Raw genomic sequence first — 14,966 nt, forward strand, 5'->3', positions numbered from 1 at the left:
GCCTTTCTGGCTTCAGAGTCTCTGATCAAGCAAATCCCATGAATCCTGGGCCTGGGCCTGAATAAGGCTGGCAAGTTCCCGTCCTTGTTGACCCACAATGAGGACATGGTGGCCAAAGCTGAGGAGGTAAAATCCGCAATCAAGTTCCAGATGCAGGAGGTGCCGTGTCTGGCAGCGGCTGTTGGCCACGTGAAGATGACAGGTGATGAGATGTGTGCGACATCCACTTAGCTGTCCATTTCTTGGTGTCACTGCTCAAAAAGAACTGGCAGAATGTTCGGGCTTTGTACATGAAGAGCACCAGGGGCAAGTCCCAGCGCCTGTATTAAGCTCAATAAACCATACTGCTACGGAGGGAGGGAGGGAGGGAGGGAGGGAGGGAAGGACAGACTCCAAAGCTCACCATCTTTGCCATGTGAGCACACAGTGAGAAGGCAGCCACCTGAAACCCCAGGAGAGAGCCCTCACTAAGAACAAATCAGCAGCTCCTTCATCTTGGACTTGCAGTCTCCAGAACTATAAGATTAGGTTCCTGTTGTTAAAGCCACACAGTCGATGGCATTTTGTTATGGCATCCCAAACAGATTAATAAAGAAGGCTGAGCAGTGGTTTATTTATTTGAATGTTGTTTTATTTTCAGTGAACCAGCTTTTTAATTTATTTAGAACGCTGTTTGTTTTTGTTTTTCCCCTAATTGATTTTAATTCATTAAGCTCTGTTTCTTAGGCTCTGTAAGAGATACCTTACGCACCACTCCATTCCTTGTCTCACACTTAGTCCTGTTCCAGAAGCTTATTCAGCTTTGTGCAAGTGCAGCCTGCCAATGCCTCTGCAAGGATCTACACCACCGATGCCTGGCTCCTGCCCTGGGCTTCTCTGCTGTCCTGTACGGGCCCCTGCGGAAACCTGCGGACACTTGCTGGTCCGTAAAGTGCAGAAGAGTTAATGCCTGTGGTGCCACCCTTGACCAATAGGGGACAGAGGTCAATGGATAAATGTTTTCCCCTTTAGACCCCCAAACGAGATTCCAAAGCTCCTCCAAGATCCTGTAAGACAGAGCAGCAATCAGATGGAGAAGGGCCACACTGACAGAGCACCCTGGTACCGCTCTCCTTCCCCTCTGTGCCAGGCCATCTTTCACTCTGCCCCGGGACTACATTCCCAGATGAATCACCGGCACACAAATCTTTGCCTTTTGTTCTGCTTTTGGGGAAAACTAGACTATAAAGGCTTTTTCAAACTTCTTAGGGGAGCATGGCTTATTCATTTATTTCCATACTTTCCTATTTGGCAACTAAAACCTATAAGGCCATAAATTTTCCTCTGAATACACAATTAGCCACATACCAGAGGTTTTATGTCATGTTTTAATTACTATTTGATAGCTGGTGTTTAGTCTCTGACCAAAGAATTGTTTAGGATAGTATGTTGTTAATTTCTTCTCTGTTCATAATTTCTGGCTTTACTGATGGTGTCTGAATAGTCCAATACACTTATTTCTGCTTTACAAATGTTTGAGGATTAATAGCTGAAATGCCCATTTAAAAAATAGTCTATAGATGCTTAAAAGAGTATATGATGGAAGAACATATAATTCTATATGAATTTAATGAATCAACTCTACCAATTTTATTATATAGGTTTTTCTCTGTAATCCATGATTACTTTTACCTAATCAAACTGAGATAGCCAGTAAAGAGTGTACTCATTAAGTACTGTGCCCATATATATCATAGGTAAATCTTTTCAAATCTTGAAGAAATGAGTAATTCTAACACTATTTAAACTGTAGCAGAGAAGAGCAAAATAAGTTTCCCAATCTTTTGATCACGCCAATGTTAGATGGGACAAGAGTCTCAAGGTCTGGGCAGATCTTGTTAAGTGTGAAAATGTAGCACAGTATTTTGCAGATGCGGCTTATCCACTCAGGATGAGCTTGACCACTCAATCCAAGAGTTTAGCCAACTCCACCCCCTCCCCCCCAAAAAGAAAGAACTCAACATGCAATTAACCAAATCCAGGTAAGTTTAGCCAACTGCAAAGAAATCAACATGTAATTGACCAAACAGTGCATAAAGCAATGGCTAAGCCTCTCTTCCAGGAAGCAGATTTGGATGTGACTCTGTGGTCTCCTTTACTTGCTGTGAGTAAATAAAACTACCTAACAACAACCATGTCTCCTTGACTAGAACCCCCTAAGCCAGCCGTGGGCAAACTATGGCCCGCAGGCCGGAATCCGGCCCGTTTGAAATGAATAAAACTAAAAAACAAAAGACCGTACCCTTTTATGTAATGATGTTTACTTTGAATTTATATTACTTCACACAAACACTCCATCCATGCTTTTGTTCCAGCCCTCTGGTCCAGTTTAAGAACCCATTGTGGCCCTCGAGTCAAAAAGTTTGCCCACCCCTGCCCTAAGCAGTGAACCCCTTGAGTTGGGTAGCGTTAACACAACTGCCCAGCAGCAAAAATGAATGACTCACAACAACATGGACGAATTTAGGAACATATGACTATAGACTCTATGCTGTCGTTTTCACAAAGCTCAAAAGCAAACTAAACACATTATTTACATATACACGCATATGTGACAAAATGTTTTTTAAAAACAGGCAAGGCTACATTAACACAAAATTTAAAACAGTTGTTACTTCTAGGGGTGGGATGCTGGGAGTTGGGTTGGGGCTGAGCACACAGACAGATGCAGCAGTACTGGTAATGTTCTCCTCCTCAATGGGGTGGTGTGTTCATGGCTGCTCATTTTCTATGCTTCTTAACCGTCATAGTAGAAGCAGTCTTGTGTATACGTGAATGGCATTTTTAAAAAAAGATAATTATCTCTATGATATGGGTGATTTTCAAAGTATTTTGTCAAATAAAATTTAAAAAAAAAACAAAGTGCAAAAACAGGACTATAAGAAAATATGTGTCTGGTCATTTATACAAAAAGAAATGGAAGAATAAACCAGAAACAAAGGAGAGTGGTTACACCAGGTGTGGGTGGGAAGTGGGTGAAAGGAACCCTGGAATGGGAACAGGATGGAAGGAAACTGGGTAGGAGGGAGGAGGAGGGAGTGTCCTGTCTCTGAGTGTGCCTTTTGTTCTTTTATAACCAGAGTCATGTTTCACATAAACAAATAAATAAATACACATAAATATTTAAAATCAACCAACCAGGATGGGACGGTGGTGATGATCCAAAAAAGGAACACAAACAACATCAAATGAGCCTAATTATCCTGCAATCGAGTCACCTGCCCACACTGAAATGGTGGGAAAGACAAGAACTAGGTAACTTTGGAAAACAGTATTTTAACTAGATGCTCTAAGGCTATAAAGACCTGCACTCGAATGCCGCCCTCTAGTGACTATGGGGAAAACTAAAATGTAATAAACATTCCTGAGTCACCTTAATAGCGTCAGGAGGCTATTAAGGAAGTGGGGCCTACGCACACGTTGTGCCTCTGTTTCCAGAGCTCCTTTTACTGTTGCTAGTCCTGTTGTTACACTACAACAAACAAAACACAAAACCTGGTGCTAAACTCCGCTCAAGGCAGAGACATAAACATGCGGGAATCATACACATCTTAGAACAACTGCTACATGGACATACATGGAATTTACTTCCTTGGTTCTCACCTCCCTCGTTTCCACGTTGGAACTAACCAAACCCTGTTAACCTCGCCGGCAATACCTCAATTGCATGAAAGAATTACATTTTGTGATTTGCGCCTTTATAGACCCTGCCTTTCTTCGTTCTCTCCAGAGCTTAGTTTGGGCTGTTACCTGAACCCGCTTCTCTTGGATTCGAGTCCTTGAAGACCCCAAATAAACTTGCTTCATGGCCTCAGATCTTTATTCGTTGACATCAGCAAACTTGCTTCCCATACGGGTATGAATTACAATGCCGGAATTAAGTGTCTTCTAGGCCTGAACAAGTCGCTAGTTACATTGTAGCAATCCTTCCCGGGCCGCTGTCATCCCCAGATGGAGCGTAAGGCGCGGTTACCTCTGGGAACGGACACCGCTCCGGTAAGCGGACTGCGCCTTCCAAACGCCGGCTTCTTCTGCTCTCGGGCGGGCGGAGGGGCCCTGCCTCTTCTGCTCCTCCCCGGGGCTTTGCTGCACGACCCCATGTCAGGAGCCGGAGCGCACGCAACCCACCCTTGGTGAAGGCGCCTGCGTGACTTCAACGTGTCAAAGGACTCGTGACTACCCTTCGGGCCGCTTCGCCCCGGCAAACATCCCCCCCGCCGGCTGCTCCGACACACCTTCCCGAAAGTCAGCAGCGTCTCTCCCCAACTGTTTGGGGCTTCGCTGCCCACGGGACGGAACGTCTTCGGCCGCCAGGTTCAAAGCGGGAGTCAGGGAGGGGCCGCCGACCGGCTCCCTGCTCCAGGGGTGGGCAACCCAGCTCCTACCCGGGCGGAAGGGCACCCCTAACGCACAAAGAGCCGGGGTACCAACCACCATCCACAGTGCCACTCACCTCCGCTGCTCGCGGACTCAGCTCCGCTGCTCGCGGCTCCGCGGGGAGACCGGAAGTGCGTCACTAGGCTGCGGCCGAGCCCCTCTAGGACTGCCGTCGCTCCCTCTCGGTGGTGCCCCGGCCCCGCCCCCTGCGCTCCAAACCTCAGAGCCCCGGAGTCGGGCGCTCTTTGTCCCTTTCCCCTTGGGTCTCGTTCCCGGAGCGTTTGCTCTTCGGGGTGATGCCGGGGATCTGTGTCTTAGTAAAGCTGCGGTGCAACCAGGTTTGGGAGTCTACGGACTGGTTTCAGTGGGTGACACGGTATCAAAACCAAGGCCACTCTTTTTGTAACAAGCATTTCCTGGTGACCAGTTTATTCTCTTGTCATGAAAATCATAGATAACACTTAGAAAAGCATAGACAATATAAACAATTTACATTTTAAAAACTAATGTCATGTCTTAACTGAGATAAAGGAGAAATAAAAGGAAAATGATTTGTAATTGCAAACACATTTCGATATGTAAAGGTTTGGTCATGACTGCTGGTGTAGGAGACCTAAGGAAGTGGCCAGATATTTGCCTTCGCACTTAGGATGCCTGAATGCCACAGCCACATGCTGTGTCTTATACTGATGTCTCAGAAATCACAAGGTGGGATCCAAAATGGTGAACCCTTTTGGTCAAGTTTAAACAAAACACAGGACAATCTTGTCTTGATCATATTCCTAGAGAATCAGCAAATGTTAAAACTGTGCAAAACCACGTTGTGTTTACCTTAAAAACAAATTCTATTCAGGTATTTTAGAAGCAGTTTTTACCTCCATGAATGTCCAGCAAGACCAATGTCTGTGAAAACTTTTTTTTGTTTTGTTAATCCTCACCCAAGGTTATTTTTCCATTGAGATAGAGATATAGATATAGATATAGATATAGTGTGGAAGCTTTGGGATAGACAGAGAAACATGGACTCATTACCTTCCACGTTCACCTGACCAGGGCCAGGCCCCAGGATGGAGCCTGCAGCCAAGGGACAGGCCCTTGACTGGAATTGAACCCAGAACCCTTCCGTCTGCAGGCTGAGGCTTTATCCATTGAGCCAAACTGACTAGGGCTGTGAAAACTTTTTCAGTAGGGAGAACCATCCTGTGCATTGCAGGATTTGTGACACTCCTGGTTACCACCAAACACTGTAACAAAAACACCCCCATAAAATTCCAAAATAAGCCCTTGGATTGCACCACTCACCCGCAGGGTCCCTCCCAAGTCTGACAGTGTTGGCCTTTCTCGTTCCAGCTCTGATCCCTTCCTTTCCTGCACTGGAAGGTGGTTGGAGGCCTGCACTCACTTCTCCAGCCTCTTAGCACTCCCATTCTCCCCATCTCCACTTCAGCCCCACTTGCTGAACATGCTGTTTTCTATACCTACCATGCCTTTCCCTTCCCATTCCCACCTCGGTCTTGACTGTTACTTGGTATCAGCTAAATCCCATTTCCCTTGGAAAGCAAGCCTTCCCTGATCATCTAGTAAAAGGGAGACTGGTCAGTTATGAGGCATTGTAACGTTCTGTACTTCAGTGCTTAGTACATTTGTGCTTATTTAACGGTGACAGTTTATTTAAACATGTTTTCTCTGATCACTCCAGAGAGCAGGGACTATAGCTGCCTCGTTCAACACCATTACCCTCAGATAAAGTACAAGGCCTGGCACCAAGGAGGTATGTAGTTTGTTGTTGACGTAATCCAAAGACCCCAGGTCCAACTCCAACTCCAGGGCAAGACCCTTCTTTATTTCTGGCACTGGAGTGAGGATATGTCCTATACCTGGGATCTCTGACCATTGCTAGGAGCCCTCTCTGCTTTGCCCTGATCCTGTGCAATTTACATGGCTTCTCTCATTCAGATAGGAAAATGGTCCCACAATTGGGCAGTGATTGCTGGGGACTATGTTGCTCTTGGCAATGAAGATTTCCACTTCTTCCTAGGCTCAGAAAATAGAGCTTTAGCTAGGAATAAAGGCTTGTCTAAGGAAGAAATTAGCAGATCAGTGTCACAGAAATGCTGACCCCAAATGGTGGATTGCAAAAAAGTCACCTAATTTTGTAGGTAAGAAAATAAGACCTCCTCAGTAATCATGAAGCCCCGATTCCTAAGATAGGTACACACCAGGTTACAGAAGTTCTACAGAAGGCATGCAGAAGCAGAGACCACCGCCTGCCAACCTCTGTTCTTTCCTTTTTATCCGGTAACAGAGTCTCGATCAGCGGTTCTCAACCCGTGGGTCGCGACCCCTTTGGGGGTCAAACGACCCTTTCATAGGGGTCGCCTAAGACCATCGGAAAACACATATATAATTACATATTGTTTTTGTGATTAATCACTATGCTTTAATTATGTTCAATTTGTAACAATGAAAATACATCCTGCGTATCAAATATTTACATGACGATTCATAACAGTCACAAAATTACAGTTATGAAGTAGTCACAAAAATAATTTTATGGTTGGGGGTCACCACAACATGAGGAACTGTATTAAAGGGTTGCGGCATTGGGAAGGTTGAGAACCACTGCTCTAGATCAAAGGGAAGGATGGGCATGCTGTTCAAGACAAACACCCAGCTGGAAAAGCTACAATAGCCTGGCATTTACCAGTCTGGTGCCTAGAATAGTATCCATTCCAAATAAAAACTGAGAAAACAAAATTGAAGTCTTTTGTTTTGATAGCATTTGGTTACATAGTTAAGACTTTTCTTGAGAATGGACTCACTGAGAGTTTTATAAGAAGACTAAACGTCTGACACAGAGCTTGAGCTGTTAGAACTTCCATCCCCTGGTGCTGTCCTGATGCACCCTGGGATCCCATGTTCCAATGGGTTTCCTGTTCTTCTTACAGTTACCAGGGCTGCTGGGACATAGCTGAAGACTTTCCCATACATCATACACACAAAACATTTCTCCTTTAATAACAATTATTAAAAACTAGAGGCCCGGTGCACGAAATTCGTTAACTCCAGGAGGTCCCTCAGCCCTGCCTGTGCCCTCTCACAGTCTGGGAGTCCTTGGTGTATATCCAACTGCCGCGGCTCGCCACCACCACTGTGCTTGCTAGCCCTGAGCCCTGCTTCTGGCTGAACGGCGCTCCCCTGTGGGAGCACACTGACCACCAGGGGGCAGCTCCTGCATTGAGCATCTGCTCCCTGGTGGTCAGTGTGCATCATAGCGAATGGTTGTTCAACCGTTTGGTCGATTTGCATGTTAGCCTTTTATTATATAGGATAATTGTTAGACTGTTAAGGCACCGTTCCAAGGAAAGAAAACTTAACTCAAACTTGCTTGAGAAAAACAAAACTGAATTTATTGGTTACTAGAATTCAAAAGCCCAGATGCATTTCTAGCTTCAGACATAGTTTAATGTAGTTGTTCAAATGGAATTGTCAAGGCTGATTACTCCCCAACTCTTTTTTTTTCCTGTTGTATTGACTCTATTTTCAGCTTCCACAATAATCCAGGAATTCCTCTGAGCTTTAAGACTAAGGAAGAACAGTATTTCTTCCTGTTAAGTCTGGCCACATCCTGGAACTCTAATTGGACCATCTTGGGTCACCTACTGACCAACAACGATGGCTAAGGCAGGTCTGTGTCACACATTCTACTCTTGAGTAGAAGATGGAGTCCCAAAGGGAATTGAATATACTACCAGTCAAAGGGGGTAAAAAACTCTGGGAGGCCAAAACGACAAATGTCCAGGGCAGGTTTCTCTCCGGGGTGGACATGCTCAAGGTCACCTAGCTGGGAAGAAGTCCTAAAGGTCTTTTCATACTTGACACACCCACTGGGTTTCTTTCCAGTATGGGCTCTTTGATGCTGTAGAAGACTCCTTTTGCTAGTGTAGACTTTTCCACACTCATCACATACGTAGGAAGACTCTTGAATATGGGTCTTCAGATGCCTTTTTAGTTGTTCCTGAGCACTGAAGGCTTTTCCACAAGCTACACAGTCAAAGGGTTTCTTATCGCTGTGGACTCTCTGGTGTTGAGTTAATTTTTTATGCAAATTGAAGGCTTGCCCACATATTTTACAAGAATAAGGCTTTTCCCCTGTGTGAATACGCTGATGTTGGATAAGATAGGAAGTCCTTCCGAAGCTTTTGCCACATTCATTACATTCATAGGGTTTCTCTCCATTGTGAATTTTCTGATGCCGAAGTAGCGGTGAGTTACCAACAAAAGCTTTTCCACACTCATTACACGCGTAAGGTTTCTCTCCAGTGTGGATTCTCTGATGTATAACAAACTCAGAGCTACTGGTGAAGCCTTTCCCACACTCCTGGCAGTGATAGGGCCGGTCCCCACTGTGGATTCTCTGATGCCTCATCAGGTTTGCGTTATCATTGAAGGCTCTCCCACACTCCTCACACTGATAGGGTTTCTCTCCAGTGTGGATCCTCTGATGCCGAATCAATGAGGAATTGCCATTGAAGGCTTTTCCACACTCATTACACTCAAAGGGTTTCTCCCCGGTGTGGATTCTCTGGTGTCTAACATAGTGAGAAAAATAGCTGAAACACTTCCCACATTCCTCACACGGGAAGGGTTTCCCATCACAGTGGATTCTGGGAACCTTTCCTCTACCATGTTTCCTTGTGGAGATTCCCTGGTGCTTCTCCAGTTTACATGTTCCTAGGAAGTTGCTTCTCTGAGGAGCAATCTTCTGCAGACCACAAGACAACACCGCGGCTCTGCTTTCAGAAATTCCCTGTCCTGATGTGGGCTCACTGCCAATGTTGGTCTCGGTATCTGACACAAACAGAAAGCACAAGTGCCACCTGAGAATTATACTAGAAACAAAAAAGCATCAAATAACACAGAGCTTTTAGAGATTACTAGTTCAACCTCCACATCGGCCTCCTAGCAATAAAAGTGCCAAGTATCACTCGGCAGAGAACTGTCGAGGTGGAATAGGGTGTCAACGTACACACGACACGCCAGACTGCTTCCTAAGCTTTTCCAGACTCTGTATTTGAATGACTTGTCCCTCGTATGTTCTAGTATCTTTTGACCTCAGGCACTTATAGGCCTACAAAATACCAAAGAAGGTGCAGGCTCAAAGATTAAGTAGTGACACTGAGGCTGGTAAAGTCAGTGTCACTGCTACTGCTGCACGTTGTTTTGCCTGCTCTCCCATATCCTATTCCTGAGCTGTAAATGCAGGATGGAGCCCTCCGGTCCACCACAAAGTCTGCATCTGGATGTTCCACACAATGCTGTGTGGGTAAGACAGACCAACTGCATTCACCACACCATCAGCTGAGGAAGGGGGTCAGGATGCACGGCACACCCTGTGCCAGCCCCCGATGCTAGGAAGCCTTGCTTGGGTTCTGAGTCCTTTTACACTACTTACTAGAAAGGACAGAGGAATACTTGCAGGTGGGCTCCAGAAAGAACCCCGTTTTAAAATATGCTCCCCAGGTGATTCGCCTGCACATTATGCTGCAAAGTCCTTCACACTGATTTACTGGACCCTTTATTCCCTTCCTCGGGCCAGAGAGTCTACCTTCTTTTTCTCCACATGCTACCCACTGTAACCGGTCAAATTCAGAACAAATGGCACTACCCCTGAAGACGCATTACTTGAGCTTCTAAATGGTAATTCCTCTAAGCTTTCCTGCTAAAAATGAGCTCCCAGCCCACTGCCTATATACACATTTTTAAAAAGCTTTGACTTCGGTCTCCACAACTTGTATCCTCTAGAGCAGCGGTATCCGCGGACCACTGGTGGTCGTGAGGTCCAAAAGTTTGGCAACTGCTGCTCTAGAGTCTTAAACAAAGCCTGGCACACTCAAGTACTGAAAACCTGCTCCTACGTAAATCCATCCTGTCCAAAGAAGAAGGGCCACTGAGGTAGGCAACAAGGGATTCAAGAATTGCATAAGAGATGCATGACGAAATAGTTATCTTGGTAAGAGTTAAAACTGGTGGGAAGGGTTTCATATTTTACCTATTAGGAAAGACCACCTATTTAAATCCTTGCGAGCATGGTTCACTTTAAAGTATACACTCTGCAAAGCCCCACAGCTGCCCATTTTAAACTGGCCCCGCTTACCTTGACAGACGTGTGTGCTCCTCTCTGCAGGTGGGTCATCCTGTGCCTCCAGGCCCCAAGGCAAGTCCCTTCCCTCCAGAAGTGAGATGAGGGCAGAGCTGGGAACTGTGTATCCTGAAAAGGGGAGAGAAATGGCACCTTTCAGCCCTGAGTCTGCCATGTCAAAAGAAGGAAAACTGCCCAGCCGGTGTGGCTCAGGGGTTGAACCAGGCAGCGGGGATACCAGAGACAACCCCTCCTTCTCCACGCTGTACCCCCAGCCCGTAAGGAAAAAGAAGGAAGCAGGAAAGCATAGATCTGAGTCCCAGGAGGAAGTAGCCTTACCCAGGGATGTCAAGTTCCCACAATTCTCCAGCATCACACTTCTGTACAGGGCCCTCTGTGTGGAAGAGAGGCCAGCCCATTCTGCCTGGGTAAAGTGCACAGCCACGTCCTCGAAGGTCACCGCCTCCTGAAACAAGAGGTTCCTGCTGTCCCAGAACCAATCCTCTGCCTCAGAGCCAGAGTGTGGGACCCAGGGGACAGTCTGAGGGAGGAGTCCTATCGGAGATGGCTAATGAGCAAAGGTGAAAGAACAGGTGTTAGACCATTAAATGGCTATTTCTACAACCAACAACCTGGAACTTCTTTCTCAGAAGAGCTTCCAGTGGAACATAAAATGCACTGTTATAAAACATGATAAAACATTTCAGAAAGCCTGGACAGTCTCCCATTATTCACCTTCTCAGAGCAAAATCTCTGACTTTGTAAATACTGTCCGTCTTTCACTGTTACACCTACGGGTGGGCCATTAGCTTCAGAATGTCCAGACACTCACTCCAGGTGGCATCTCAGGACTACCTGCTCCCCCTTCACTGCCCCAGTGCTCACTGCGCCCCAAACCTCAAGCCCACACAACAAGAACAGAGTCATGGTTTGCCACGATGAGCCCTTTGCATCCAGCCCCATCTGTTGCTTGATTGCTGTGCTGTCTGTGCTCAAGACCATCCAGCAGAGGGGGCCGTGCTGCCTGGGCAGCCTAGCATTCTGCTCCCTGATGTGTCTTCCTGGGAGAATATGCTTCTGGAATCAAACTGCTGCTGGGTAGCGCTTTTAGCCTTGTGTCTTTACAGCCCCGACACAATCTGCAATGGCTCTTGCCAACCAAGCCTCCGGGTTTTTTCAGTAGCCATCCTTGCCCCTTCCAGCTGGCCCCAAGTCTACCTTCCCAGAAAGCTCCAGCATCTGGTTAGGCCCTCTATTCACACCTTAGACTTTAGTATCAAATGTGGTTACCTGAACATGTGGTGAATATCCTCCCACTTTCTAACACCTTGACTGATGTGCAGATCTGCCCCTTCCACTAGTCCCCATGCCTCACACTCTCTCCTGACCCAACATGTCTGACCCACCAGCTAACACTAATCATCTGCCCCCCTAAACTGGTTCCCTCTCTAATTCACATAAACTAATTCACACAGTAAGTGACAATTTGCTTTCCCTAAGATTCATCCTAGACTAACTTGCCCCCATCACTGCTCACTTCTGACAGTTGGTAATCAAATTCTGCCCATTTTATTGCCAAAATACTTCTGGAACCGACTCCACTATTGTACAATCCGTACAACAGTTCAACAGATGGGGACCTTCAACAGCTCCAATTCCAGCTGGCCCACACTGAGTCCATCCTCTGCCAGCACATACAATGATCTACTTTAAATGACAACCTGACCCACTCAACTGATTTAATAAGTCACCACTAACTACAACAGTGGTTCTCAAAGTATGTTCCCCAGGGCAGCAGCACCTGGTAACTTACTGGAAAGGCACACTGGCAGGCCCCATCCAAGAGCAAATGTTCCATCAATGGACCCTCCAGGTGACTGTGATGCACACTACATCTGAGGAACCTGGACCAGAAGATAAAGTCCAAGCTCAGGAAATTGAGATGTATCAGGTGACCAGTGGACAGTGAGGGGGAGGCACAAGACTACACAGAGAAACTACCTGGGAAGGTCCTCAAACAAAATCCCAGAGAAGAACAAACCTTGAAGGAAGGCAATATAAAATGTGGGACAAGTGGAAGGGGTAGCAGGCAGAAGCAACCGGACCTGGTGACGTTCTGGAAGCGGTACCCAGGAAGAAGGGTCAATAAGCAAGCAGCTATCTAAACAGTGAGTGGTCAGGACTTGCAGATGGTGGACCAGTGACTCTCCAGTACTTACGGAAGATCAGAAGGGGGGTGAGCTACAAGGAAGACAATGTGTATCAGTGAAACAGTCAGGCAGAGGCACCTGCCAGATGTCAGAAATCCAGGACTGGCACTTGGGATATGGTTCATGCTAAGTTATTGGGTAAATAAGTCCCGAGAAAAACATGGTAAGTAAAGCAGTCCCCAGCAACTCATCAGTCTCAGAGTGAAATACGAGTCAAAACAAAAATGTCCTTGTCCCACAAATGTAAGGTCCTGAATGTTCACGTTACAAATGAAGTCAATTAAGATGCAAAGAGGTTAAGTGACTGGTCAAGGCCACTGAGGCCTGATGGGATTCCTAACTTCAGGTGCCCTGTCCTAGTGCAGTTTTCCTGTCAGAGCCCACAGCCTTGCCTTAGCCAATACAGACCTCAAGGAGGATATAGTACCCTTGATTCTGAAGCCCTAACTTCTCTCGTTAGGAGGATAAATGATATAAGCCCCTTCATCCTTGTCTTCTTCCTGCCACCATTCTGTCACCACTTCCCAAGAACCTTGCAACCAGATACCTACACCACTAGCCCGAGTCCCTCATTCTCACAGATCCCTCTAAACCTGGGGACCCTCCAGTGTGGAACAGGCTACAATTCCACTTGCCAGGACACTCTCTCCAGCCATTGCTTGGTGGGCTTCTAGCTGCTCAGCCCCTCACCATCACTGGCTTTTCCCCCAGCATCCAGTTGGAGAGAATCAACGGGGGATCTTCCTACTGCTTTGGCTCCAAGAATTTTGCCAGAATCATCCCTCTCATCGTTTCCTTCAAATCACATCTCTTGAAGGTCGACCTGAGGAATTAACAGCTCACCTGGTACCAGGCTTTCAGGGGCATGGCTGCCATCACCTGGGCTCCTTCTCAGTGAAGGGCAGGGGCTGAGGGAAGAAGCAAAGAGAACCAGAGTAAGCCTTGCCCAGTCAAAGGCTCTCCTTAACACCAACAAACCTGCCAATAACCGCAGCAATCGTTTACTAAACGCCCACTGGGTAGGTGGTATATAAATATTTCTGATGCCCTTGGGCATCAAAACCTATACTCCCCAACATCAAGCAATGCTCTATCCTAGGTAGGACATGAATACAGGGGGAACTTGAGTACACAAAGAGCAAAAAAACTAGCAGCAACTCCTAACAAGAGGAAACTCAGACCTTCATTTTAAAAACTATTTTACTGGGAAACATAAAAGGTTAAAGGAAATAGAAACAAATACCATGCTTTTGGGGTGAAATAGAGGCACCCTCTCACTCAATAGCCACAATAATCTTCTGAACCTTTCCTTTTTCCCAGATGAGAAAACAAGGCTAAATGATTTTCTCTACCAAGGTCACTTGGTCAGTGGATGATGAGCTGGAGGCAGAACTCCCATCTGCCAATCCCAAAAGTCATGCTTTTAATAACCACATTCAGTAGCTTCCAATCTAATCCCAATAGGATTTCTCTTAGAACCTGGTAACGTGACTCTAAGGTAAATATGGGAAATAAATGAGTAGCCAAGAAATTCAGAATAAGAGTCTGAGTAAGTCTTCTTTTTCTTGGGTCTCGAGGCAGGCATCTTTTTGGCTCATCGTCCCATTCAAAGGACCTTGAAAGGCCAACTCAACATTCCAAAATGTAATAGTTGTTAATTATATCCCCTACGAACATTGTGTATTCTCGTTAAGTAGTCATATTCTACCAAAAGGCCAGCATCTTCCTTAAGAAAACTCATTGCAAGGTGTAACTTCCTGCTAAGCTCATCGGTACCACCCTTATTCCTGGTCTAGCCATTCTAGCCTTCTGTCAGTTTCTTCTGCGATGCTAATTCAGGACGTCTGTACCTGTATAACGGACTCGTCCACCTGCCATACTCCCCAGCAGCCGAACCCCTCTTCAGCTAGGTAATGCCGACTCACCCTTCAGGTCACCCTCTCCAGACCAGGTCAGGTCCCCTGTTCCACACTCCACTAGCACTGCATTCCCTCCCGTGTACCATGTCGCCCATGTTTGGGATGACACACTGACGTGTGCTTTCTTCGTTCAACAAACATCTACTGCATACATTCCAGCCCAAGTGTGAGACAGTGGAGAGAGAAAAAAAGGTGATCCCTTTCCTCGCTGGGCTTGGTCTAGGGCTAAAGGGCACACACATATTAATCCAAGATGATCATAAATAACTTTAAGTTCAC

At 46.3% G+C, this 14,966-nt stretch overlaps 1 protein-coding gene across 1 annotated transcript in view; it reads right to left on the bottom strand.

Annotated features, from left to right (window-relative positions):
* Positions 1-12,494, bottom strand: part of ZNF23 (zinc finger protein 23) — a 21,160-nt gene extending 8,666 nt beyond the window's left edge. The window contains exons 1-4 of the mRNA XM_006755780.2: positions 12,372-12,494; positions 10,898-11,024; positions 10,574-10,687; positions 8,169-9,267 (exon numbers count right to left, since the gene is read on the bottom strand). Coding sequence (XP_006755843.2) covers positions 8,169-9,267; positions 10,574-10,687; positions 10,898-11,024; positions 12,372-12,416 — 1,385 coding nt within the window. The 5' untranslated portion in view covers positions 12,417-12,494. The remainder of the gene's footprint in view (positions 1-8,168; positions 9,268-10,573; positions 10,688-10,897; positions 11,025-12,371) is intronic.
* Positions 12,495-14,966: the final 2,472 nt, after the last annotated feature.

This window comes from Myotis davidii, unplaced genomic scaffold (genome assembly GCF_000327345.1).
Source record: "Myotis davidii unplaced genomic scaffold, ASM32734v1 scaffold453, whole genome shotgun sequence".
Lineage (NCBI taxonomy): Eukaryota > Metazoa > Chordata > Mammalia > Chiroptera > Vespertilionidae > Myotis > Myotis davidii.